General features: G+C 40.3%; 1 protein-coding gene across 3 annotated transcripts in view; it reads left to right on the forward strand.

Moving 5' to 3' along the window:
• The first annotated feature begins 1,061 nt into the window (after positions 1-1,061).
• MMEL1 (membrane metalloendopeptidase like 1) overlaps positions 1,062-26,526 on the forward strand; it is a 29,920-nt gene continuing 4,455 nt past the window's right edge. The window contains exons 1-20 of one of the 3 annotated variants that reach the window (XM_049804715.1): positions 1,062-1,449; positions 1,923-2,086; positions 10,011-10,070; positions 10,939-11,100; positions 11,525-11,605; positions 12,096-12,191; positions 12,819-12,937; positions 13,632-13,697; positions 15,993-16,127; positions 16,737-16,826; positions 17,093-17,229; positions 17,752-17,845; positions 18,081-18,209; positions 18,496-18,594; positions 19,283-19,366; positions 19,650-19,753; positions 21,612-21,670; positions 23,766-23,885; positions 24,973-25,106; positions 25,673-25,738. In XM_049804715.1, the coding sequence (XP_049660672.1) occupies positions 1,933-2,086; positions 10,011-10,070; positions 10,939-11,100; positions 11,525-11,605; positions 12,096-12,191; positions 12,819-12,937; positions 13,632-13,697; positions 15,993-16,127; positions 16,737-16,826; positions 17,093-17,229; positions 17,752-17,845; positions 18,081-18,209; positions 18,496-18,594; positions 19,283-19,366; positions 19,650-19,753; positions 21,612-21,670; positions 23,766-23,885; positions 24,973-25,106; positions 25,673-25,738 (1,989 nt within the window). In that variant the 5' untranslated portion in view covers positions 1,062-1,449; positions 1,923-1,932. Of the gene's footprint in view, positions 1,786-1,922; positions 2,087-10,010; positions 10,071-10,330; positions 10,609-10,938; positions 11,101-11,524; positions 11,606-12,095; positions 12,192-12,818; positions 12,938-13,631; positions 13,698-15,992; positions 16,128-16,736; positions 16,827-17,092; positions 17,230-17,751; positions 17,846-18,080; positions 18,210-18,495; positions 18,595-19,282; positions 19,367-19,649; positions 19,754-21,611; positions 21,671-23,765; positions 23,886-24,972; positions 25,107-25,672; positions 25,739-26,526 lie in introns of those variants that run through there. The other 2 variants (XM_049804705.1, XM_049804726.1) reach the window with 2 other exon arrangements.

The raw sequence follows: 26,526 nt of genomic DNA on the forward strand, positions 1-26,526 counted from the left end.
CACGTTACAAGAAAAACTACATTAAATCCTGTGAAGCGCTTGTCTATTGCAATAGTATGGACCTTAACTAGGTAGACCATGCTCAGAGCCAGCTTAATTGTAAGGTAACAATAAAGCTGTTCGGCAATAAGGAAGATTCACATCCATAGGAAACCAATCTTTTGTTAGCTGTACAACTTCCTGCAAATAGAAACAAGAACTCACTTAACTCGTTAAATGTATAGCGTTGTCCTTAAAAGCAACCTTCCCTTCTGTAACTAGTTCTCACATACGGACACCCAGGATCTGCAAGTGCATGCGTTTCTTTCAGATCCTTGTGTTCTTATACTCCTCTTCAGATGGTGGGATGAGAATAGCTGCCTTCACACTTGACAGAAGCCTAAGATAACATGACTCTGAAAAAAAAGGCAAATTCTCATAGGGGTTTTGAGGCAGAGTAGCAACTAGAAGAGGAGACTTAGACTCCTGGCAGAAGACACTGGCATTCATTGTTTCCTACCCCACTGACGGAAACAGGTCTGTGTTCACATTCTTGGAACGCTCTGCGTGTACGTTCCCAGTAAACAGGGCTGCCACAAAGAGATCCTGCTCTGCCCTCAGCCCTTCCTCCCAAGTATACACAAAACTTGGAATGCTGGTGAAGCACTCTGGTCGAGAGAGGTACCAGCCTTAAAATTTGTACAGCGTGAACTTTGGCAGCCAGTTACACTAGCTCAATAAACCCACCTACGGGGGAAAGAAAAAAGCTCAACCAAAAAAACCCAACCCAAACCAAGCTGGTTCTCCCTCATTCTGAAGTCAGTTCTTGAAAAGAATAAAATAAAACCCCAGGAGAATCAGATGCCTATCCTGCCCTTGCTTTTACTGTCTTCCCCAGTTGTTACCAGATAGATTTCCAAGCAGTAGCATAAAAGAATTCTGTGCATAGCCTGCAACAATCGATAAATCGGTGTGTTTTCAAACGAGAAGCTGTTCCCGTATAGCGCACCCAAAAGCTGCCAGCGCTCCCAGAGCCAGAGGGTTTCAATAGGTTTGCACCTCTCTGACTTCACGCTCCTTCTGCGAGCGCAGCAGCCAACTAAATAACCTGGGAGCGGGTTTCAGGAAAGCTAGAGGAAGTTTCGGAGAAGCTGCGGCAGAGCGGAGCTGGTGCTGCTCGCAGGCTCCGAGAGCCCAGCGCTCTCTGCTGCTGTGATGCAAGCCCTCCTCCCCCCGCTGCTCGGGAGCATTTGCCTGGAGCTGGGATCCGCACACGGCTGAGCTCCCAAGTTGGAGCATGGCTCCGAGAAGACTGAGAAGCTGGAAGGCACTAACTCCTGCAGACCTGGGAGCTGACACGTGTTCTAGGAGCCTTCTACTTTTCCAACCCTTCGCGTGTACTAAGGACAGAGCAGACACGGCTCAAAGGCGCTCACACCTGGAAGGATCTCTTTTTGGATTCTGCTGCTGGTAACAGAGCTCTGCACACCTACTCATAGCCACAGAGGAAAAACAGAGAAAAATTCTTTGAAGCAGCAAGGCACTTTTCAAAGTGGGGAGTGGAAGGAGGCAGTTTTTCCCCTCCTTCCCTGTCTGGGAGAAAGGAGTTGCCCAAGCTGGTGATGAGACTTTTCCATACTTCGCAAAGCAAGCTCCTGAAGTTACGACACTGCACCACTGACAGCCTAGGGTAGTGTAGTCCAGAACAGCCCCCAGCAGCACACCCCGAGTGCAGACAATCTGGCAGGCACAGGAGATGGAGAATGAGGTTGGCAAATCTGTGGACAATCAAATGGACAAATACATGTAATAATTTGGAAGTTTTCTTTATCTGTCTTTGCTTTTATTCCGCTTCCTTTTCCTCCCTGATTTATCATGCATTTATCCCTCTATTGATTTAGCTGTGCTGTTAATTCTTTCTTACCTTCCCCTCCTCAATTTAGAGTTACAATAATGGGGAAATCAGAAAGTCAAATGGATATTGTGGAAAAATCAACAAAATCTGGGAAGAAATCCTGGAGCTTTGTGGCAATCGGTCTGGCTGTCTTGCTGCTCCTCATGACTTGTGCAGTGGTCGCCCTGGTGATCCTGTATGCCAGCAGCAGAGGTAAGGAACCTGTGAATAATTCCCCTCTTCCCTCTGCAAACAACATACAAGTCTTTTCATTTAGCTCTGCAAAAACAAAAATACAGGGAGACAGTGAGGTCACCTCTGTCAGGAACTTGGCTATTTCTGCCTTGTTCCGTGCTCATGCACAGAGAGGATTATGTTGGATTTTATTTCATTTTTAAATTACGTGATGTAAGACTCTATGCTTTTAATTATTTCTATGCATTTTATTGAATTCAGCATTGTTTTGACAAAGGTAAAAAAAATATGTTGCACTGTTTTAGAGGAGAAGGTATGTATCTGTGCATCTGTGTGTAAGGCTTGACTTTTCCTTGTTTTATAGAAGCCCAAGTTAAGATTCATTATTGCCAGGAGTTACAAAGCAACAGCTGCGTAGCAGATCTAAATGGGAGATTGCTTATTATAATGTGAAAGCTTTTTTTTTTTAAAAAAAAAAAAAGAAAGAAAAAAGAAAGCCAGTATGCTGCTGAGGAAAGAGAGACTTTTTAAATATTACATCAGGCAATTTGATCTCTAAGGGAGATTTGGTTCTGTGACTTTCATGCAAATGTCTTGTCAGGAACCTGAAAGTAAGGCATATTACTTTGAGGTGCTTTGCCTAATATGTTAACTGCAGAGCATGCTTACTCTCAAAACGAAGTTTTTCCACTAGCAGACCAAATGCAAAGTCCTACTTAAAAAAAAAAAATTTCTGTGAAGCAATCGACATGATTGGTAGCAGCACCTGCTTCATGTTTGTCATTTGCATGAATGCTTCTTGGATTCAGAGCTTTGCTAAAACACTAGAGACTAAAACTAAGAAGTCTGAACAGCAAAACTGAAGCAAGGCATTGCTTTCTCCTTAAAACGTCTCTGCATCCCCTGCCTGCAGTGAACTGGTTGCTTCAGCACTCGTAAGTAAAACATTGCACAATTCTGAGTAATAATGCATGAGAAAAGTCTTTCTATTGTTCACTCCTGTTGCTACCAGCAATTGAATGTTACCAGCATTTGTTCCAGTGTTAGATGAAATCTGTGAGTATTTGGTATTCATAATACTCCTCAGAAAGTTGCTTATATTTATTGTATTACCTCGGAAGATAGGAGGAAAGAAATTCCCCAGAGTTAAGTCCTAGGTCAGGAGTTTCTGTATCAAAATATTGAGGTATGCAGAATTTTGTTGCTTGCATCCATAAAGGATTTGATAAATCTGCTCTACATTTTTCTGCTTAGGTTCAGGGAAATCAGAATTGGGGTATTAATAATATTTTCCCAAATGTTCATGTCTCATCCAAATCCATGGGAAGAGTCTGTGCACGTAAAGCAAGTGCTAACTATTACATTTCTTGGATGGAAGGCTTATCTGTGAAAAAACAGTTCCAAAATCTAAATATTTTGCAGGCTTGTATCAGCAATTAAACTGCCATTGGAAACGTTTCCCGGATTTGGACATTCCTGAGCAAAATGCAAGTGCAAGATGATCGCAGAGCTGATAATGCTGCTTGTCCTGTTCAGAATGCAGCTCCTCCCAGCTCTTTTCTCATGCCTTAAAGAAGTGTTTTCAGCACTGACCTAGCGTCAGTTTCTGCCAGTTTACATCGGAGCATACATAGTTGAAGTACTGCGATAGAAGACACCAAGATGTGGTCATTAGACTAGAATAGCCACAAGCTTTAGGTAATTCACAGGTAGGAATTGAGCAGCAGGAACTTTAGTCTACAGCATTTTTAGATCTGTGCCTCTATGTGCTATTTGGGTCTAAAACTGAGAAAGCAAGAGCTCTTCAGTGCAACCAGTGAATGTTCCTGCAGAACAGGAACATTTTTGTCTTTAAAAGTGTTGTCCAAACGCTCCACTTGGTTCTGTTTTGATGTTACATCTAGGTCCATACCCAATGCTCAGTCAAAAGGCTGAAGTCTTTCTTAGACTTACCAAGTGAAAAGCGTGTATTGCTCAAAGCTGTGTAACATAAATATAAATCCTGCACAGCAACAGGAAGAAAATGTAGCTGAGCAGCATTCTTGTGTTGGAACTAAGAATGTTATCCTTGGGATTCCTTTATTTCTAATTTCACTCGAATGTTAATTTTGAAGTGTGTTATGGGACACTGGATTGTTTATTAAGAGCAGATTCAGATTCACCACTTCATCTTTGTACATCCTGTATCAGAATGACACTGCCCAGACAGGCTTCTAAAAAGTAATTCTGTTTAGCTAATGGAAAAATAAAAGGATTACCTGTCCTGCCTCACATTCTCTCTTATTTTTATATGTGAAGGTATATGTAGGCTTTGTGGTTCAGGGAGTACATTTTTGCTCTGCTTGTATATAGCTTGCATAAGAGCATTGTGGTGCATGAAACAGGCCTCTGGTTATAGCAATAATGCCCGTAATACGTATTAATACTGACTGTGACTTATCTACATACCCTGACAACAAAACCACTGAAGCTCTCACAGCAATGCAGTTATACGGTTCTAGAAGCAGTCTGAGGATTTTTGACATCCAAAGAATTTTTCATACCCATAAAACCTCATCCAAATAAGCTAAAAGGAAATATAGTAAGAATAGCAGAGTAATATTTGGGTGATCATAGATAGGGAAGCAGACGGAACTGAAGTAATTTGTTTTTGAATCTGAATACACCACGCTCTCAATCTTTCCATCACACCCACGCATACATCTTTGCAGCCTTTTCACAGCTCTTTCTCAGCTATGTTCTACAAATATTTACTAAATTCCAAATCTCATCACTTGTTGGAAAGGTTACAGCCTGAAGAACATTTCAACACTTATTGTAGCTGACATGAAGTCACAGTGAGTGACTTTTCCAGACAACTTAGTTACAAACAACTTCCATTCTCACCTAATTGCTGGTCCTGACTGCTCAAAAGGCATGTTACTAGTTTAATTGATATTTTATTCACTTTCTGGCTTCCAAGTTTGTAGGTTTCTCAGAAGGAAGATTCACAGATTATCTTTTTTGTGTCTGCATCCCCACAGGTTATCACTATTCACATCTATTACACAGGCTGCTAGAAAGCTAGAGGGCACCCTTATTCACCTACACTCTATCCGGTTAGGCAGGCTACAAACAAATAAATGAAGATAAATACGACACTCAAATTTAGCAGCACCTTGTTCTGGGAGGGGATTTCAGAAAGCCATGTTATGCTCCTGCGTTTCCTATGCCGTGAATGCAATTAACACGCACTTGAAAAATAGATTTGCAAGAACCTGCTGACTAGGGGCAATATCTAAACTGGTCACTGGCACGCTAAGAAAAACTTGTGGCTGAGATCTGGCTTGTCTCCTGCACCGCTGCCTAGTCATTCTTTGACTTCATGAACGTTCATTAATGAGGCATCTATTCAAAGGAAATGGAGAATTTAAAGAAGTGGCAGCTAACACAAAAGTCACGATGAAGTGACATTTGGGTGGCAAGACTCTTCTCAGTTGTACTCAGATGGAGCTACATGTATGTGGAATGACAGGCCATACAGGGCTGCAAAAGTGAGCAAATACTCAGCTTACTGATTCTTACATGAAATTCTGTCTCTGCCACGATTATAGGTAGACTATAGGTAAGAAGTCATAAGAAAGGTGGAATAAAAACAAACACTTGTGTTATGGAGTCCATCTGAAGACACTGACATCTGGTATAGACAGCCCTCTCAGAGGGAGAAAAGCTAAATTCGGCAATTACATTATTTGTTGCAAACAATTCACTGTTAGCAACAAAGGCAGTCTGCAGTGCTGACAGCACTTCTGCAGATGAGATCTGCGTGAGAAAAGATAAGGTGCTGAAAGGTAAAGCTCACACTTGACTGCCTGATGACAACTGTGGATCTAATTGTTTCAATGTGTACCATCCCCAGCCATCTGTGGTCCTCAAAACGCACAGTGGGAAAACACTAAACACAAACTGTGCTTCAGAGACTGTACGGAATGATTTGCTTTGCTTTTGTTGTCTAAAAAGAACTTCAATAAGGCTGTGAAAAGCAACTTGTATTTGAAAAAAATTGTCATTCAAAAGATGACCTGCTGAAGAGGACTCTATAGAGGACTCTATAGTGCTCTATAGACCTCAGAAGTTATTCTTATATCCTGCTGCTGACCAGTAAATGTAATATCGTTTGATGGCTTCTTGTAAAGTCAAATTAAGACAATAGACTTCTCTGCACTGAGCTCCGTGTGCCCTGAAGCATGTCCCAGCTCTGCCATTTTTCAAGTGAGCAGTTGACCTCTGAAGTAGTGTCTGGAGTGCTTATCTTCTCTCATTTTCTTCCATCTGGAGTAGTCCCACAGCTCAGGTAATTTTTTTTGGCTCCATTAAAGCTTACCTTCCCTTATCAATTCTCTGATGGTGCTCTTCAGACTGAAAGTGAAGAAAGCCTTCAGTCTGCAGAGGGTTCAATGGTTCTTTTCTATTTACAAGACTATCAACAGAGCAAGAGTGTGACTTTCTTAATGAAGTAAATGCAAGGGTGATACAGCAAAGGTCCTGAATTGAGAGCCACAAAGGAACTTAGTACTGCACAAAGTAGTTAGAGTGATTAAACCTTTCTGGCCCATTTCTGTTCTTTTGACATCCCTCTTTGATAGTTTTAAAAAGTATACCCAAGGAAGGGTATCTTGGAAGAAAAAGGTGGGGAAATGGAGTGATTAATTTTGAAAGAGAAAAAAATGTAAGTGGCTAGATCCTAGATGAACTTGGCTGTGGGAGAAGACAAGTGGGAGGTAAGGTTTGATAGGAGACAAGTATTGATTCCCCACAAACCCTTCCACCGATGTGTTTACTTTCTGTGCAGCAGGGCAAACATGGGATTCAGAGCTGAACAACATGCCAATTCTCCTCTGCTGCAAATCACTAGCTTCATGCCTTACAGCGTCAAACATGAGCCCATGTCCCACTTACGATTTTATGTTCAGAAGTTTCCCATCACATCCGTCTAAACCCGGCTAGACATTTGTTTTGTTTCAACTTTTAGGCTTTGTAGAACATTAATCTGGGTTGTCCCTCCCATGTCTGTACTTCCAGCAGTCTTTGTCCATGGATGTCAAAGTAGGAGTCTCTTATGTCATTACAGCTCAGCATGTCAGCAATATTTAACCAGGAAGGAAAAATAAAGACATAGAGAAATACCTATGTTTATACTGAAAACTTAGGGAGCCGTTTCTCAAGTAGTTTGAGAAATTCTATGCACTTCATGTGCATAGAGTTGTCTAGCTGAGACTTTAGAAGGTGCATTTTACATTTGTTCCTAGTTATTTGAAGTTCAAGAGGTGCAGTAGGCAGGGCCTCAGTCAAGTGAGCAAAGACCCAACAAATACATTGTGAGGCAAAACAGGGCAGTGTTGGTCATATCTCATACGGAGTCAGGTTGGCTTGGTTCTTTGTCAGGAACGGTACTGAGGCATAAAAGAGATAATTGATAGAAAAACAAAGGAGCCACTTTTAGAAGTAAACTGAGAGCCCCTCACCAGCCATTTCTAATTATCTGGTTTTGTGGCAGAGTTTCAGAGTCATGAGTGTGCAACCAAGGTTTCAAAACAGATTTGGCTTCCCTACTTATACAGCTCAATTACATTTTCACAATCACAAGGGCTTTTTGAACGTGGGGAGTTAGAATCTTGTTGAAAGCAGTTGGTTCCGGAAACTGAAGTTAAACGTTGTCAGGTTATATTAAAGAGAGAAGCTTTGGAGAAAAAAAAAAAAAAAAAATTAAAAATTATCTCTTTTTCACCTTGCCCACTGCTATTTCTGCTTTATGGAAAATTTCCATATGCCTTTGAACCACTAGTCTCTTTTCCCTCCCCCAAAGGATTTTTTTTTTTTTTTCTTGGAAATACCCTGGACTTTTGGTGGTCATGTTGGAGTTTTGGGAGTGTTGGGGTTTGTTAGTTGGTTGGTGGGTTGGTTTTTTTTTTGGGGGGGGGGGTGGGGGGGGTGGGGGGGGGGGGGGGGCAAGTTTAAATTATTAGAGAGTTTAAGAAACTCCAAAAATTGGGCTTAGCTTCATCCAGTGCTAAAAAAAAAAAAAAAATAATAAAAAAAAATGCTAAACCCCTCTATGTGAAGCTTCACATTATTACATGTATTTTGCTCATCCCATGTTCAGACTGCTAGACGCTAAATTATAATAAGGCATGCAGTTATTCTACTGCAGATGTACTCCCACACAGCACGACAGCACTCAGCTGAACCCTGAATGTTACATTCCCAGTCACAGTGGGGGCTTTTTATGTTGCTTCCACTGATGAACTTCCAAGCCCTCTTTTCTCCCCTACTGTTTTATTTCTGTCTGAATTAGTGTAATCTTGTTTGCTGTCATGTAAAACACTTATTTTCATTGGAATGAATTTCTTTAGTAACTCTTTTCTGCAAACATCATAGTGTAAGGATCAAAAAAAAATGTTTAAAAACATGGCTAATCCTGTTGGAAAGTAAGGGTATCGAGTTTTCGTTTTCCAGTGTGGAACCAAGTAGTTGTCTATTTAACATAAGTAGACACTAAGCTAGTCCAGTTTCACAAATGGGAAATTAAAACAGCAAAATTAATTTTCTTGTGCCCAGGGCCAAGGCCACTCATCAGGCTGGGGTAGAACTTACGGCTGTGAATTCACATCAAGACCCTCTGGAGTCACTGCCATCAAACTCCTAGCGCTACATTTAGTGTGGAGCACCAAGCAATAAAAGCTAGGGTCTGTTCCAGTTTCTGCTCACCATCAATGCATTAGAAGTGCATAGGCTTTTTGTGGATCTTCTTCACTGGAAGAATTTCACAGACCAAGGCTAAGTGGTCAAAAATAGAAACTTCATAGCCAGGAGGAGCGCTTTCCAGCTTCTGCTGGAGCGAGCATACAGACCCATTTCCCCATATAGAGGCACACATCAAATTCTTCTGTTTTAGAAGTCACAGCAAAATGCTTCTGCTAAGGTTTCATTGCCTGCGCTCCCTCTCAGATTCCCTGTCACGTCGCTCCTTCTTCGTGGGCTGAAACCAGCGAGTCATGAAGGTCCCCAGAGTTCCCAAGTTTGACTGCTTTCAAACTACTGAGGAAAGTGATCAACAGGACTGAGCCATGGTCTTAATGGAACAAAATTCATGTTTTACTAGAAGTATGCTCATGTAACAACTGAAACAGCTGGTAACTAGTACACCCATTAGCTCTTAGCACAGTTTGTACTACACTTACTCAGATTTGCTACTTGGAGATCACCGATAATGACTTCACTGGACTTTTCCAGGCTTATCTCAAAGGCAGAACGCAGACTTGAACATAGGTCCACAGTCTCCATTATACGCTATTTCATCAGCCCTAAACATTATTGATTAGGGAGCAACCTCTGCTGAACAGCAAGGAGTAACCTTGAAGGGCATATCTGAAATTTTAACCAAACGCAGGTCTGTTGCCAGCTCTCCCCTCCACCCATTTGATCTTTATGACTACAGTGTGAAAGCAGTAAATCCAGCTATGGGCTTTTTGCCCCCTGTTTAAACCTCTCAGTCATGGTGACTTTGAAGATCACGGAAGAGCTCAGATGCTCAAATCATCTTTGGAGATTGTCTAGAAAAGGATCTCATACTTTCGGTATGGGTCAGAAAGACTGTAGAGGCAGTTAGCACGTAAAAAAAACAACCAACCAACCAACTGGTCTTAGTCTCCTTCCAGGAAAGTTAAAATTCACTGTCAAGACTGTTGTAATACTGCTTCCAATACATTTTCCTCATAAATCTGTAGATAAGATGTTTCTTCACAGTTGTCATTTGGTATCTTTTACTGGCACTAATATTCACTCACTTGCTTTAAAACTAAACAGAGCTGTCACTGAGGTCGGGCTGCGGGCAAGTGACACTGGTAGCAATTTCTTTCCAAAACAACTAATCCTATCTGCTTTCTTCTTCCTCTCCCTGCAGGCACTCACTATGGCACCAATTCAGGCAACATATGTACCACACCTGGATGTGTTACAGCAGGTAATGATTGTTACCATGAATGATTATTGCAGAGGTGATGTTTTACATGTTGTTAATTCTACTGAACCTGAATAAACAATAGTTCAGGCTTTAAGACTGAAGAAGTTGAAAAGGAATGAAATTTCCCCTTTGGCTAGATACACATTGCTAACACTGTCAAAGGCAGCAACTACAGCTGTCCTCAAATACAGTTCCATGTGTAAAAACTGAGCAAAAAACCCTATTCTTACTTCTGCATTGTATACTTTCTTTGTCACCAGGAGTATCATTCATAAGGAAGTAGTACAGGAAAATTCCCAGTGTGGGCAACAGTTCTCTGGCTCTGGCCTGAGCCACAAGGATGTGGATTGACCAACGCAGTCTGTATCTATGAAGTATAATAAGAATCCCCTTAGACTGAATTTTCTCTCAAAGAGAATGTATTCTACACATGGGGCTATTCACCTTCTTATTTTTGGCATCTACTTGTACACCTCAAGAGAAGTAAGACTCCAGCCCAGATGTTCCCAATTGCACCCTGGAAACACTGACTTCATGGGTAGGTACCTGAGCTAGGACCCCAGGCAGAGCACTGGGCAGCATGCTCGTGCCTGTAAGGCATTGTGCTCTGGGAGAACTAGTCTGCCATTCAGAGGCTCCCTCTGTAAAGCAGTACAATTGCAATACAAATGTCTGCCGTCAGATGCTTCCGTGCATTTTTAAGCAGCAAATAGGATCCTTTGAGTCATAATACATCAGAATGAGTCTTTTCCACTATAAGCAGCATAAGCAAGGTGCCTTCTTGCCAAGCAGCTTCTTGACAGTCTTTGGTAGTCCCAGAGATTACCAGGCAGTCTGTGGAATTCAATTCTCCAATTTTGATACCTAGCTGCTAGAATAATTCAGAACATGGACCCAACAGCTGACCCGTGCAAGGATTTCTACCAGTATGCCTGTGGGGGCTGGCTGAACCGGCATGTTATCCCAGAAACCAGCTCCAGATACAGCATTTTTGACATCCTGAGAGATGAGCTGGAGATCATCCTAAAAGGTAGGAATGAGGCTACTCTATCCTTGGTTATGCACTTGTGTTTAGTTTCAGATGTTATTTACTGCACATTATACAGAGAAATAAACTTCCACAAGTGTTGATTGCGATTTTTTTTTTTTTTCCCCTGTAGTCCTTTAATCTCTACATCTCTTGCTACACCCATTTTGTGGGAACATCCTGTTCCCACTAAAAATTAGCCATAGGTGATTTGGTATTAACTTCAAAAGCAGCAGGACAAGCTGTATGCATGTCCTTCTTCCTGATGCTTTTTCCATTAATAGCTCCTTTAAAGAGCACTCTAGTTTCACAGTAATTGAAGCCTACAATAACAAGTATTTATCATAGCCCTGAATTCTCAGTGATTTCTGTGAAAAGATCAAAGCTCTCCAGGGCAAAAATCTCACTGCAATGGTTCCTTCCGCAGGTGTGCTGGAGACTTCAGATCAAGGGGACAGAGAAGCATTTCAGAAAGCTAAAATACTTTACAAGTCATGCATGAATGAGAGTGAGTCTATTCTTGTTCCATTGATTGATTCTCCTGCTCAATACCAGATGCACAAAAGTACCAATGTACTTTTAAGCAAAAGTCCAGTTAATATCTATCTTATATACATGGCCTTGCCTAGAAAGCTAATCTTCAGATGAATGAAGATCCCTTGGTACATCATTAAGGCTCAATATACACATCCTGGGATGTAGAAAGGACAGATGTGGGTTACCTACCTCTGGTGTCAATGCAACGCCTTCCCTTCTGAATACAAAACCATGTCCCATTTCATCCTTTCCAAACTGATTCTGTCAAAATTGGTACTGAAGTCAACAGAAGTATTTTCATTACTTTTCTGAAGACTAACGTAGGAGACAGGTGGTTTAGTGGTCTCATTTTCTGCTATGACAAATTCAGTTTCAGATTTAAACTGTTAGGCCCATTACCTATTTGTCTTCATTTTTTTTTTTCTATAAAAACAATATAGTATTTGTTTTTCCTCTCTCAGGTCTTATAGAGCAACGAGATTCATTGCCTCTGCTAGAGGCCTTAACGATGGTTGGAGATTGGCCAGTGGCTTCTGCAGAGTGGAATAAGACCAAAGGTAATTCTGCGCCTGAAGGAGTTCAGTAGTGTTAAGTCAGAAATATTTACTGCACTAAGGAGACTCTGTCATTGAATTAGATCCTCCATTTTACCTTTTTCTTCACAAACAAAAGTCAGGGTATCATACATATTTAGCACGCAGTGATCTGTCTAAATAAGATAGCATAAATTTAATACCCATATTATAAGATCTCATTCATGAACAGTGTACATTTTAAGACAGTTAGGAAACCTAAAGGACCAACATAAATAATGAAAACAAAAGCAATGTAACCAATATAGCTGTGTTCTAATGCTTGCATATTAATTAGGGTTTGGAGTATAACTGCCTAAGTGGGCAAGGTCATGGTGATTTATACTATGCATTGGCAATTGTATATATAAAGTAATCAGTAAATGATTTTTATATATGTGTGTGTATATATATATATATCACTGAGACAGATAAGGCTAGTAAGAACAGTCTAGCAATTTCTAGCCACTATAGGAATGTCCTGTACAAATATTCTCACATCATGTCCAGTCTGGTTCCATACAATTTCAGCAATAAGCTTGCAAACTATACAACTTAATCAGTCCTGATACATATTGATAAATGATGTATATTTTCCCATTTACCTCCTAGAGCCAAATTGGAGCATGGAAGAAAAACTCTCCATAATGAACTCCAGATTTAACAAACGTGTCCTCATTGACATGTTCGTATGGAATGATGACCGGGATTCCAGCAGACACATCATTTATGTAAGAAAAAAATTGCAGGGAATTATATTTATATGCCAGAATCATAATGGATAGTTATTTACACTGCCTACAGATGAGCTTTCCCTAAGTCAGTGGGTACGCACACTACGGGCAAAATGCATGCAACAGTTCTGCACCTCTGCAAGTGGCAGGTCTGTCCCAAAGTCATACTGGGAAGCATTTTATGGTAGCATAATTTTTGTTTCGGTTAAAGACATAAAAAAAAATAATCAATGGACCTTTGCTGATTTACAGTATTTAAGGGTTATAAATAATTGTGACTTGCAAAATGATGGTGAGGTTTAATAGGTAGCAGGAAACCATGTTTTTAAAACATGTAATAATATTTCAGAGAATGATCATGTATGTTTATGCATAAAGTCTAGCCCTCAAGCCAAGCAACTTCTTTTCGAAGTTGCTTGAATTCATTCTTAGATCTCAATGGTTACTGAAAGATTTTGCTTAATAATCCCCACTAAGTATCCATCCTGTCCTTATCTAGAAATCCAGAGACAAAAGTTGTACCACCTTCCACCTCACCCCAGTTCCTAGAAAGCTAAAGTTCTCTGATATTTGGTAAAAGTGTACTTTTGGATGGCACATGCAACACAGTTCATGTTGCCTTTCAAGGATACCTTTGGACGACACCAGTTCCTTTTCATCACTAACTAAAGAAATGTATGATTTCCTTCAGATTGACCAGCCAAGTTTAGGAATGCCATCCAGGGATTACTACTTTAATGGGGGCAACTATCAAAAAGTAAGTATTCCTTTTAATTTATTTAATATGCGCTACTAGAACAACTTTATTACTTATCCCTGTGTTTTGGAAAACTCAAATATATGTATCTTTATGTTATGCAACGATCAGAATTAGACTGTAACAATCATTGCTACATTTTCTCCTAGTTATGCCAAAATTTTGTAAATTTTACAAAAGGTCTGAACAACTGTATAAATATCAAGCCCTGCCCCCAAACTGGCCAATTCATACAGATGAGAAGGCTATGGGAAAATAAAATCATTGTGTTTTATAGCTTAAAACAGTCTCCAATTTTGAAGGATAGGTTCACATTTTCAGGGCAGGTTATCTTGGATTTGCCTATATCTTCTTCTAAAGCCACTGGTTCTGGCTACTATTTCACAAGGTACTGGAAAGATGGATTATAGATATGGGAGAAGAATTATCATACTGGATCATATCTGAACATACAATACGCCAAAATACGTTTTGTTAAACACCAAAACATTCAGAATTTTTCACATTTTCACTCAGAGGAAAGAAGTTAAGAAATAAAAAGTGTTTTATGTGGAGCAGCAAAAGCTATATTAATGGAACAGATACTCAGCTAGTAAGAATCTGCTGCCACTTACTCCCCCTTTCCCCCAAATTACCTGAAAACTGTGAGAGATTATTTTCTAGCTGCTTTACTCTGCCAATGCTCAGAGCAAAAATGTGAGGGTTTCTGTAAATGGTTAGAAAGCTATTGCAGATAATTTACCCATTTCCCAAGATGAAAATACTGCTCTAGTACATTTTATTTGCCTCAATTATGTCAAACTAACAAAGAATATTTGCAGCCTAACATCAAACTGATTTTCCTAACATGAATGGAAGGGAATACAGAGAGACAACAATCAGCATTTTAGACTCTTTTGTCTAGTGGTTGTAAATGGAGACGAAAACATCAGTGAGAATAGTTTTCTTCTTACTTCTATGTATTTGACTATACTCTCATCTATAATACAGTCCAAAATATAGTCCTGTGAAGTTTTTATGAGATTGTTTCCAGACCTTCTGGACACCTACGTCAACTGCCAACTTCTATTATCTGTCTCATGAGACAAAACAATCTCCATGTAGTTGTGTTGGGAACTGCAGATAGCTGCTGGGACTAGCATTCTATTCCACAAGTTTCACCTATAGAGTGGCAGTTACAGCAGAAAAGATTTATGCATCGTTGCATGAAAGTCAGACTTAGATTGACTTGTAGGAGGTAGAAAATCAGGTACAATACACAGACAATCCTAAATTAGCAAAAGCAAATCAGTACTGCTTAAATACAGTTTTAATTTGAAGCTATAAAGAAGAAGGGCTAAGGCTGTGCTTTTAATCTTAATGAATGATGAGGAGACACAACCCCTTTTTATTTGCTATTTAACAGCTCACTTCCCACAGACAATGACCCAAACTCTTATGACCCAAACTCCCCCTGTGCTTAGTCCAGCATCTTTTGGCAAAACTCCTGCTGAGGCCTGTGGGAGTCTGGCCTGATTAAGGCCTCAGCATTCAGCCTAAAAACACAAACCATCATCATCATGTAAGTGCCCAGACTCAATTTCACAGTTACTGTATTTATCTGGTTTCCAAGGTCTATGGAGGAAGAAAAGTATGCAGGGAGAATAAGTAGTGTTAAACTTTCCTGTACGAGAGATCAGTACTCCCTCAGCAGCCAAGTATCTTTTCAAGGTCCATTCTGAGACATAAATCACAGCCATACCCTCCTATTAGAAATAAAGCAAAGGTATCACTGGGAACCATCCGAGACAGAGCTTTTCTTTCAGACAATAAAAAACAGAGTTTAGAAGATTTATGGTATTACTTTCAGAGCACTTAAACCTTCCATGTTTACCCTGGTATTTTGGCTAGTAGGGATCACTATTCCCATAGTGTAACTCAAAACACAGAGGCTTCTTTTTGCTCAAGCAGTTATTCTAACTCAGAACACCAGAGAGTTGGATTACACAGGGAAGCAGAAAGTGTTGCTTTCACTATGTATTTTGAGACTGGCAACTGCACTGTAAGGTACTTCAGGTTGAACTGAGGTCCTAGGTATTGCAGTAGTATCTATTATAGTAGGAAAAAAAGAGATGAGAAAATGGAGTGGGGAGGGTTCCACTGGAAACAAGGGCAGAGGCTGTGACCCTGGACCCAACTTTTTCACAGCACACTGTAAAGCTAAAATAACAAAAGAATGGTTTGCTGAATGCAAAATGCTAGACAGCAAACCTTTTCTTCACAGTGCCACACACATGTTCTCTTTCTTGCGTGCAGGTGAGAGAAGCTTACCTGCAGTTCATGATCACCATTGCCAAAATGATCCGGGAAGACAAGAACATGTCTAAAGACGATTCCTTTGTCCAAGAAGAAATGGCAAAGGTTATGGAGCTTGAAACAGAGATTGCAAATGTAAGTACAGAAGTCAAGAACTTCTCAGGGTGTTGCGGGGGCAAGGGGCGAGGGGGGGAGTCTCCTGCTGTTTTGTGCAGAAGTTTTCAATACAGCAGAAAACCCACAGCCTCAAAGAATGGAGGGGGAAGATGAGTTGCTGTGCCATGAGCAGCCCAGAAATCAGTGCCTCTGTGTGTATAATTATGTCTACTGCATACACTGCCTCTGTGTCTGCTCTAGTCCTAGCCATATTTATTTTTGGAAGTCTCCTAAAGCAGGATAATCTTCTGCTAAACATACACTATGATAACACCAGGGCTAGCTCCCTTGCATCCTTAGAAGTCTACAGTACCCTAAAAATCTCTTAAGAGCTTAGTCTTCCATTCTAAAGAGGATAGAGGGAACTGCTTGGCTCAATATATTAGTGAAACATTGTTGAACAGGGGGTCCTGAGTTCCTGTACTGAAGTTCAGAAAGCAGCACCAGACACCATCATGTGAGCTTTCTTTTCCAAAATAAACTGGTTTAGTCACATATTATTTGAGTGTGTATATATGCATGCATGCAATTTCAGCCATTGACACTTGTGTCAGTTGATTCTAGTAATAACCTTGTGAATGTCTTCAGGCAACTACCCCAGCAGAAGAAAGGCATGATGTAACCTTGTTGTACAACAAAATGACCTTAAAAGAGCTACAGGAAAAGTTTGCATTGAACGTAAGTGCTTAATGAGCAGTCTAATACTTTCAGCCTCCTCTTATTACCTTGCCAATTGGAAATGGCTTCCTGAAATGATCAGTGACGCAACAAAGAGAGGTATAAAGTCATTCCCATTCTTAATCTTGTCTTCAGAGTCTCTTAAAAAGCATTTTTTTATTGAACAACACTGCAGCTACATTCAATCCCACAGACTGCAGAAAGTCCAGACAGTTACTGACATACTTAAACACCTGACATTGATATCTGTCTTTCTGTCTGCCTAGGAATTTAACTGGACCTTCTTCATCCAAGGTGTCATGTCTTCAGTAAGTGTTCAGGTTGACCCAGAAGAAGAGGTTGTTGTATATGGCATGCCCTATCTGCAAGAGCTGAAAGCAATTATCTCAAAGTACTCAGCAAGGTAAAGAAACTGGAGACTATCCGAGACAAAAGTAACGGAAGCATTGTGGAAATGTAAATTATTAGGCCCACTTGCTAGTTCTGCCAGAGCTTCTCTGAGAAAAGTTACCCATGTTTTACAGTGAAGTGGTGTCATGTCTTCTAAGGTCCCAGGGTCCCAAACTACTGTGGTACTGTGTGTCTCACCTGCTCACATGCTTAGAAAAGGTTAAATGGGAAGGAAAAATACATCATAGGCTTAGCTCTTGTTACACTCTAGAAGGGGAAAAACAAACAAACAAACAAAAAAAACCCCACTTAATCCCTGAACAGATACGGTAGTATAGTCCTCAGCCTGGATGCCTCTACAGTTAACCAGCCTGTTAAATAAGAACAGTTACCTGTAGATGCTATAAAACTGATGACTGGCAGCAATCATCTGCCTTATCTCCATTCAAAATTAAGATCTCCCTCTGACCATCTGCACTAGTGGTTGGGGTTTTTTTCGTCAGGGGATTAAACTCAGCTTTGCTTTCCCACGCAGCACTATCCAGAACTACCTCATTTGGCGACTGGTGATTGATCGAGTCAGCAGCTTGAGTCGACGTTTCAAGGATGCTCGGGCCAGCTACAGGAAGGTATTTCCTCCCTTCCTAAAAAGGCCATAGAGCATAGTACTGGAAGAGTCCCACAGTCACCAAATCAAGTCCTTGTCCACAAAACGACATGATTATGTCACATAATCCCCAAACAAATCCAAGAACAGCAGTCACAACAATGGAAACCTTAGTCTTAGGTTAACCTCCTCTTTAGGCAAAGATTTAGAAAAGCCATGCATAGGCAGAATTAATCCTGTGGTGTTTTCTGTTACAGGCACTTTATGGGACAACACTGGAAGAAGCCCGCTGGAGGGAGTGCGTGAGTTACGTCAACAACAACATGGAGAACGCAGTGGGAGCAATGTATGTCAGAGAAGCATTTGCTGGTGAGAGCAAGAGGATGGTATGTAGTTTACCCTTCATACTATTGTACATCCACAATGTCTACAGTGCCTGTTCCCCTCCCACCTGATCTCCCAACCTATTTTGTCTGTTAAAGATACCATCAATCACCCAAGAGTCAGAAGGCATAAGAACTCATTTATGATGCTCTTTTAAAGCTGAGTACCACGGTTTAGAGCGTAGAATCTGGGGACATCATCTTTCAGTAGGAAGCTTTTCACCCCTCCTTAGCTGTGCCTGGGAAAAATAGCATATAAATGATTAATTTCTTACTGCCTCTCTTTTAGGTCCGAGATTTAATAGATAAGATACGTGAAGCATTCATCGAGACTTTAGATGAGTTACAGTGGATGGATGAGGCATCTAAAGAGAAAGCTCGCGAGAAGGTCAGCGATAACGAGGAATTTCAGTATTTTGTCATACGAATATGAAATCTTTGGAATTTTGTAGCCTCACTATTCCCAGTTCCTCTACAAATGAGAGGAAAAAAAAAAAAAAACCTTTGACGTTCACTATCCTGTTATCCATTATCCTATTACATTGTCCTTTTCTTTTTAATCCTTTGTTAGCTCACGTACATTTTTATTTCCTTTAACGAGCCTTTTGAACCATGTTATAAATGAGGAGAGGAGATGGCACGAAATGCATCAGTTAGAACAACAACCGAAGACAATGCAATCCCCCCCAGAAAAAACTTTTCAAACTTTTCAAACCTTGACTTTAGGACCATCAGCACTGTTCTAATAGCAAGGAAAAAAACCCCAAAGGCACTGAATGACAGTTAAGCCCAATCCATGTCAGATGGTGCTGTAGGATCTGTAAGTCTACTATAGTGGCTGGACACGAGGAAATGAGAGAAAGAATGTATGTTCCATATTAAAAAAAAAAACCCCTCTCACTAGGCAATAGGGTGCATTTGAACAAGGTCTTTAAATATTTGCATCCAGTTTCTCACAAACAGGTGGACAATAGCAATAAAGAATTTAAACTATTATATGTTTTGAAACTTAAAAACACCCCAACACACCAATAAAAAACACAATTAAGAGGAAACATTATACTCTTTTCTTCTAGGCAATGGCAATTAAAGAACAAATTGGCTATCCAGATTATATTTTGGAAGATCAGAATGAAAAACTAGATCAGGAATATGCCAATGTAAGTATGCTGTGCATACCTCAATAAGTACCTCAATATAAAAGCCTGCACTTATTTTCTTGCCACTTGGAATACTTACACCTGTGCAACTGTCATTTCCAAGCAACTGGACAGCATACAAAATTGATTGTGTTGAACATTTTAATAAATAAGTGCATGCAAAGAGCTAACTATTAAGTGATACCTTGCAATCAAAATGGTTTTTTAGAAGATACATTCAGTAGTACGGGGAATTCTTCTTTCTGCACAGCTCACTAACACACTTGGATATCTGTTTCTTTAGTTAAACTTCAGTGAACATAACTACTTTGAAAACATTCTGGAAAACCTGAGAGCGGGAGCCCAAAAGAGCTTGAAAAAACTTCGAGAGAGAGTTGACCAAGATATGTAAGTTTCCAGACTGCATGCTACAGACACAATCTAAATTCTGAAATAATAGTTATTGTGTTTCAGTCCTATGCTGTAGATAGCCGAGAATACTTATGTCTGAGATCTTATAAGTTATTTCATGGAATTAAACAAGTAGTTCATTCAGTTCTGTTGGACTCTCTAATCCTTCATCAAGCTGCTTCACATTGAGGTCTTACATTGCAACTACTTCACACAAAAGCTGTGACAGATCTTTCTGACAACTCAGCAAGGAGGAGAGGAGATAAACAATATCATGGAACTTCTGAAAATTTATATTTGGGGGAAGAAAGTTTAAAATATTATAGCCAGAATTCTTTTGGCAATATGCCCAATCTTGGGGAAGCTGAGCACCAGATCTAATTTATGTCTATTTCTAGCCAATTACTGCACACTGTACCTAGTAAAGTATAAATGTATTTTTCAGGAACTTCCTGTCATAGGTGCAGATTTGGCTGCTTCGTGATCCCTTCTTTGATTCCATGAATGCATCCTGAGTAAGTCTCAGGTCTTCACCTCTATTGCCCTAGTTGTTACCTCACAGTTTTTCGCTCTCAAGTCAGATCTTCAGCTAGCGCTAGTCTTAAAACAACCAAATAAGAGTGACATGTTTATAAGTTGTTACTGACATCTCCAAGGTGAGCAGCTGGCATCACTGACCAGTAAGAAGCATTACTACACAACATCACCAGGACAACCCCTCCAGTCCTTCAAAGTGCGGTTGAGTTCTGGCCAGTCCATGACATGGATATGTCCCAGAAGCCCCGGCTTGCATGTTCAGCAACAAATGCCTTGGAATATGACCTGATTTCCAGACCTATGAGTTAGCCGATCTGAACTTTTAATAGTCCAGTTGGCTTCCTGGGACAGAGACCTCCAACGCAGCTAACTGGCAAAGCTACTGCTGAATACATTAGTGTCAGATCCACTGTAATGGGAGGCAGAAGTAAGGAAGCTAATGCCAACTGGATGCGTTGTTCACTAGTAGGCTTCCAGCCTGCCTGATGCTGGAAGAGATGTCTTGTGACAAAGGAAAGTAGAGTCCAGTAAGAATTTCAAACACCTCTTCACAAAACATAAAATAACACAGAGTTATTAATAAGCAAGCAAACAAACAAAAACTCTTGAGGGAAGCATGAGTCAAGTTCATTGTTGCAAAGCCTATTCATTTTTTCTATCCCTCTTCCTGTGAAGCGCTTTTAACTCAAAAGGAGAGCACACAGCGTAGAAGAGAAGGGGAAGAGAAAGAAAAATACAAAGAATAAAAAGTTATCAAGGTATTGGAGGGAGTTTCCAAAAGTAGTCTACTCAAAAATTACTTCCCAAAGTTCACACTCATCATCTATGAAATACTGAACTCCAAATGCAGATATTTAAAACTGAATAATCACAGACAGATATATGATTTTTCAACAGACAAGTTGGGTCCTAACTTCCGATTGGAGTAACTGCCTTCTGCTGCTCAAAACATCCTCTAAATGCTAGTTTTCTTTTGAATGTAAACTATTGTTTCTTCTCAAGCTCAGATAGGATTAAGATGAGCTGGTAAACAGTTACCACATTCCACCCCAATGTGGCTGTTCAACATTCAAGAGCAAAAGCATTTCTTAGTTTCACTTGGCATTGTTTTGGATAAAAAACACCCATAAATGAGACACCAGTTATTTTCTGGTATTAGTATTTATTTACTGCTGTGTTCAGTGGCAGCCTTCTTCCCTACCTCAATCATTTCCTTATATGCAGCCTGCATTTTTTAACAATAATAATTCAATAAACAGAATGTCTAAAAAAAAAAAAAAACAACATTACTAACTTTGTGTGCAACATTTATTTTTAGATGGATAATTGGAGCTGCAGTGGTCAATGCATTCTATTCCCCCAATCGGAACCAGATAGGTAGGTTTACAACACTATTAAACAGCTGCATGGAAACAATTAATCATTTTTTGCACTACAAGGGTGCAAGTCTGCTATCCAGAGGCAAACCTGCCTGTGCCCTTGTGAAGATTCTGGGCAAGGTAGACAGGCTGTTCTTTTCAAGCAGTTGCTTTGTTGATGACTATTCAGCTTTCCCCACTCTGCCCCCCCCCCAACTTGGCAGGCATAGCTTATATACTGTAATTGGAACAGCCTTATGTTTGAAGGCCTGAGACAGTAGCTGCTACTATATGAGTGCCAGCTTCAGAGACCAGAGAATGCTCACAGTGTATTCTAGGCTGTTTGTACTCATGTTTCCACATCCCTGATAAACATATGGGCAGCTCTCCAGTTTGCTATCTGTACAGATGGTACTGAAATTATGTTGATAAGAGGAATACCAGACTGAAGAAACCTACCTCTGCTTACAGCATGTCAGATCTGCAAGTTTTTGCAGAGTTGCTAGGCTGACCTTTCTTGTTCTTAGCAGAGAAGATCTTCAGACTTAAAACATAGTGAACCTGCCTGGCTCCCCATGCTCCTCGATCTCCAAGCTGCTGCAGGTGACCAGTAGTTCAGGTTAAGCCTGCAGATGCAGAGTCTTTGCTGACTTCTGAGCACCCCAAACAGGAGAGGAACCAAATAATTTCTACTAAGTAGTGCTTATTCAAATTCCCAGACTGCCAGGATGATCTGCCATCCAAGTACTGCCAAATACCACAAGAGGAAAAATCCATGCCTTTTTTAGACCAGACAGCAACTGTATCCTGCTCGCAGGGCAAAGGCCAGAAACAGAAAACAACCCAACCAACAGTCACAAGGGAAAACTTAGATAACAGCTAAAACCAGAAACATCCAAAGCACCAATAACTTAGCCCTCTAGCCTCATCAAAAAGGGCTGTTTTCCATTTGTTTAACCTCCACATCATAGGTACAGTAAAAGCTGTGACCAGTCCTTCAGCCGTAGCAGCGTAGCTCCTCAGCTTGCTAGTACATACCATCTTGGAGCTATACTTGTAGTCAGGCTGAGGCTCCCTGTTCATCCACAGTGGTTTTATGCTGATAGTAATCAGCTGTGAGCCAGCTTTCCAGGCAGGGAACTCGGGTCTTAAAGAAGACTGGTTCCCCTACAACTTTGCCCTTGTAAGTAATATGGAAGTAACTGGTTAAAGCAACTTGGAGATGAATATGCAGGCCAAAAGTCCGAGCACAGCTACCCGCAATAGTGTAGATGTTGGTTAAATCCTGTTTCTCCCTGTCTCTAGTTTGAGGAAAATAATTTTCGATACTGCTTTTAGTTTCCTGCTTCTATTGTATAGATAAAACCTTCTATATAGTCAAAAAGGTTTTTGTCTCAAAATGAAATATTTGCTATGTAATTTCGGTATCTCACTTCTTAGAAAGTATCTTATTAGAATGAGTTGCTTGCAGTCCTAAATCCCCTAGAAGCATATATGCTTTTCATCTTATGTAGATGGGATGAAGACTAAGTCCCATTGATTCTATATGAGGCTTTTGCCAGCAGACTGGAGAAGGCTAGACCTCCTACGCCTCCCCACCCCCACCCCCCCCACACCCTCGACTGGCATCCAAATGCACTTGGTGGTCTGTAGCAATTACTACTGTGCATGTTTTACACACCGAGTATTGTTGGTAATCAGCATATGACTGCTAACCTTTCTTTAACAAAAATAAAGCAAGAAAACATCCGTGAGTTCCCCTATAAAATGGTTCTAAAACATAAACTGTACCTATCTCCAAAAGACAGTTTTCAGATTTTGTTCTTGACTTACTGCAGCATACATTATGGACCAAATTAGGCTAAAGTTGAAATGTAAATGATGCTTGGTTCTCAAACAAGGAGATATTGTAGTTGCAGATGTGCTAAATTAAACCTTCATTAACTTGTCATTTTCCATTTATCGAGAGAAACAATCTCACATGAGGAGGCATGATGGTGTTTTTAATCATTTTATGTTCCTTCCTGATCCTTAAACCAAGCAAACAATCTGTCTGCAAAGTATGCAAAAATAAAGCCATCTTACAGCATCTCCCTCTCTCTTCCCCTCCGCAGTTTTTCCTGCTGGGATTCTACAGCCCCCCTTCTTCAGCAAACACCAACCACAAGCCCTGAACTTTGGAGGGATCGGGATGGTTATTGGGCATGAAATTACTCATGGGTTTGATGACAATGGTGAGAAGATAACTGAGAAAATAGTATTCTTTCAATTGCACTCATTACACCGTAAGAAATCAAAGTTACACGCTGCTGTGACTGAACTATCCATGCACACACAATCACATACCCGCTACTGGGAGCGATACAAGCACGCTATTAACATTCTGTTGAACATTTTGCAGTAAATGTTTCATAAACGAAGCAGGTCACACAAGAAGTAAGCAGATGTTAAAAATAAATTGAGTCAATGACAATTCTCAGTAAAAGCTGTTACTTTTACAGCATCATCAGATTGGAAATACAATGCAAGCAGCTATACTGGCTCCTAAAGTAAACTGAAATCTGTGAACTACATTCTTGGGATAGAAGAGCTGTCAGGACTGTCTTGAAATCACAGGAGGCCTTTTTTTTCAACATGAACGTTTGAAATAAATTGACTTTATTATCTTTCTAGAATGCTATGTAAAATAGTTTTGGGCAAAAACTCACAGCTGATACTGTAAGCCAGTGATTTCTTATACATGGATTTTCTTCAGTGTGTCTCTTTTTATGTTAAGAAAGCTCGTGCAGATTACACATAAGCATACAATATAGCCTCAGAAATCTAGACCTATAGTGAAGAAAAAGCAGCTCTAGCCAGAGAGCTGAGAACACAAACACCAGAACTGCAATTCCAGCTTTCTCCTGCTGTGGCAAAGTAATTAATTCTTTATGAGCCTCAGTTCTGTCACATGGACATACAGACCAAGCACCTTAGGCACCTCAAAGGCGGTGGAAAGTTTTGTTACGTGATGTCTGCATAATCTAATTTGAAATAAAATTAGGCCTTAGGGCTATAACTGAAGTTGGGGCTGATGACTGAACAGGACATCACAGAATAATGGAGAATAGAGATGAAAGGACCGCAATTGATCTTGCCCATTCCCTTGTGCCAAAGCAGAACCGACTGTGCCAAAAACATTTCTGATAAATCTCTGTAGCACAGACCGTCTAAATGAAAGGAGGAAAGAGGGGAGGAAGTGCAGCTCTAACATACTGGAAGAATGGTTGCTCTAACATACGCTCACTCAAAACTTTCCTCTTTTCTTGGACTTTCGTACAGGTAGGAATTTTGATAAAGATGGAAATATGTTTGACTGGTGGAGCAATTTCTCAGCTATGCACTTCAGGGAGCAGTCTCGTTGCATGGTGTATCAGTATGGGAACTACACATGGGAGCTTGCTGGAGGACAAAATGTAAGTAAAACCAACCATTTTCACACCACTAGTTTTTTAGACAGAAAAATAATGTAAATGGAGAACCTCTACAGATGATAAGCATAAAACCCCACATACTACAGGCTAGTTGTTCTGGAAATAAGATACAAGGGTTGTTTCTTGTAAATTGGGGATACTAGTGTAGCCTAGAAGACCAGCAATATCCATGTGCAATTGGGTTAACGGTGAAATGGGCCCACGAGTGCTTTTTCTGTCAGACCCTTTGAGGTGTTTTTGCAAGGGGGGGGGAGGGAATCTGGTGTTTGCTACTGTGTTTTGCCAGTCCTGCTAGCATATGTTCTGCTCAGTAGCCCATACTCTGGTCATGTTATATTTGTATATATTTTCACTATTCTAATCTACAGCTTTTACCCTATTAATTTTTTATTTTCATTCTCTCCTTTCTTTGCCCTAGCACAAAGTCACTGCTTCTTTCTTTTCCAGACACGACTGTCTATCTGTGATGTATGACTGCTTCAGCTTGTGGTTCTTGGGGTTGCTAATGTTACTGACGGTAGAGTAAATTAATGATTATTCTTTAACAGGTCAGTGGAATAAGCACATTAGGAGAAAATATTGCAGATAATGGAGGAGTCCGACAGGCTTATAAGGTAACTTTCAAATGTACTGTGAGTTAACTTTACCCTTGGGATTCAGCAATAGCATTACTTATTCTGACATAAAAAAAATTGACAATTAACATGTAAAGTACCATATTAAAAAAAACTTAAGAGCCTCAATTATATGTCTAGAAGCTTATGTCCCCACGGATCCAATCACAGTGTAGGATTGCTGGCATTCTTGCACCCAGCAGAAGACCACCTAATTCTCCTAGCTATACTTTGATGTACTAAAATGCTTGATGCTGCATACTTCTGTCTCAGGTAAACAAGGGCAGTGTTCCTAAAGAGGCACAGTATTAGCTAGGAAAAAGGTAAAACACCCTCCGTTTTCTAAAGCCCTTAATTCTGAAAATGGCAGCTACGACTTCAAATGGCTTGTCACGTGGCAAGAGAGCACTAATTTCTTGGCCACACAGTCTGGTGCTATTACAAAGCAGAGTGACTGTTTCTTCCAAGTTGATTTCTCTCACGCTTTTCATCTTTGATCTCAAATGTGACACGTCAGGTAGGACATGAAAAGAATAGATGGAAATACCATCTCTTTCCCAAGAGGGACACAGATCATATCTACCAAAATACCTGCCTCTAAAAGCCTAGCTCTTTTTGTTGCTTTCTTTATGTGTTTTATAAGCTTTAGGAAAATAACACAATGAAGTCCCTTCTACCGTGCTGCTATATATTTTCCACGCAGCTAGAAAGCAGAATAAAAATGCAAGGATTGATAACCTCAGAACTGCCTGCCGCTTTCCAAGGTAAAAGGTTGCTTCAACCAGTCA

Source organism: Accipiter gentilis, chromosome 1 (genome assembly GCF_929443795.1).
Source record: "Accipiter gentilis chromosome 1, bAccGen1.1, whole genome shotgun sequence".
Taxonomy (NCBI): domain Eukaryota; kingdom Metazoa; phylum Chordata; class Aves; order Accipitriformes; family Accipitridae; genus Astur; species Astur gentilis.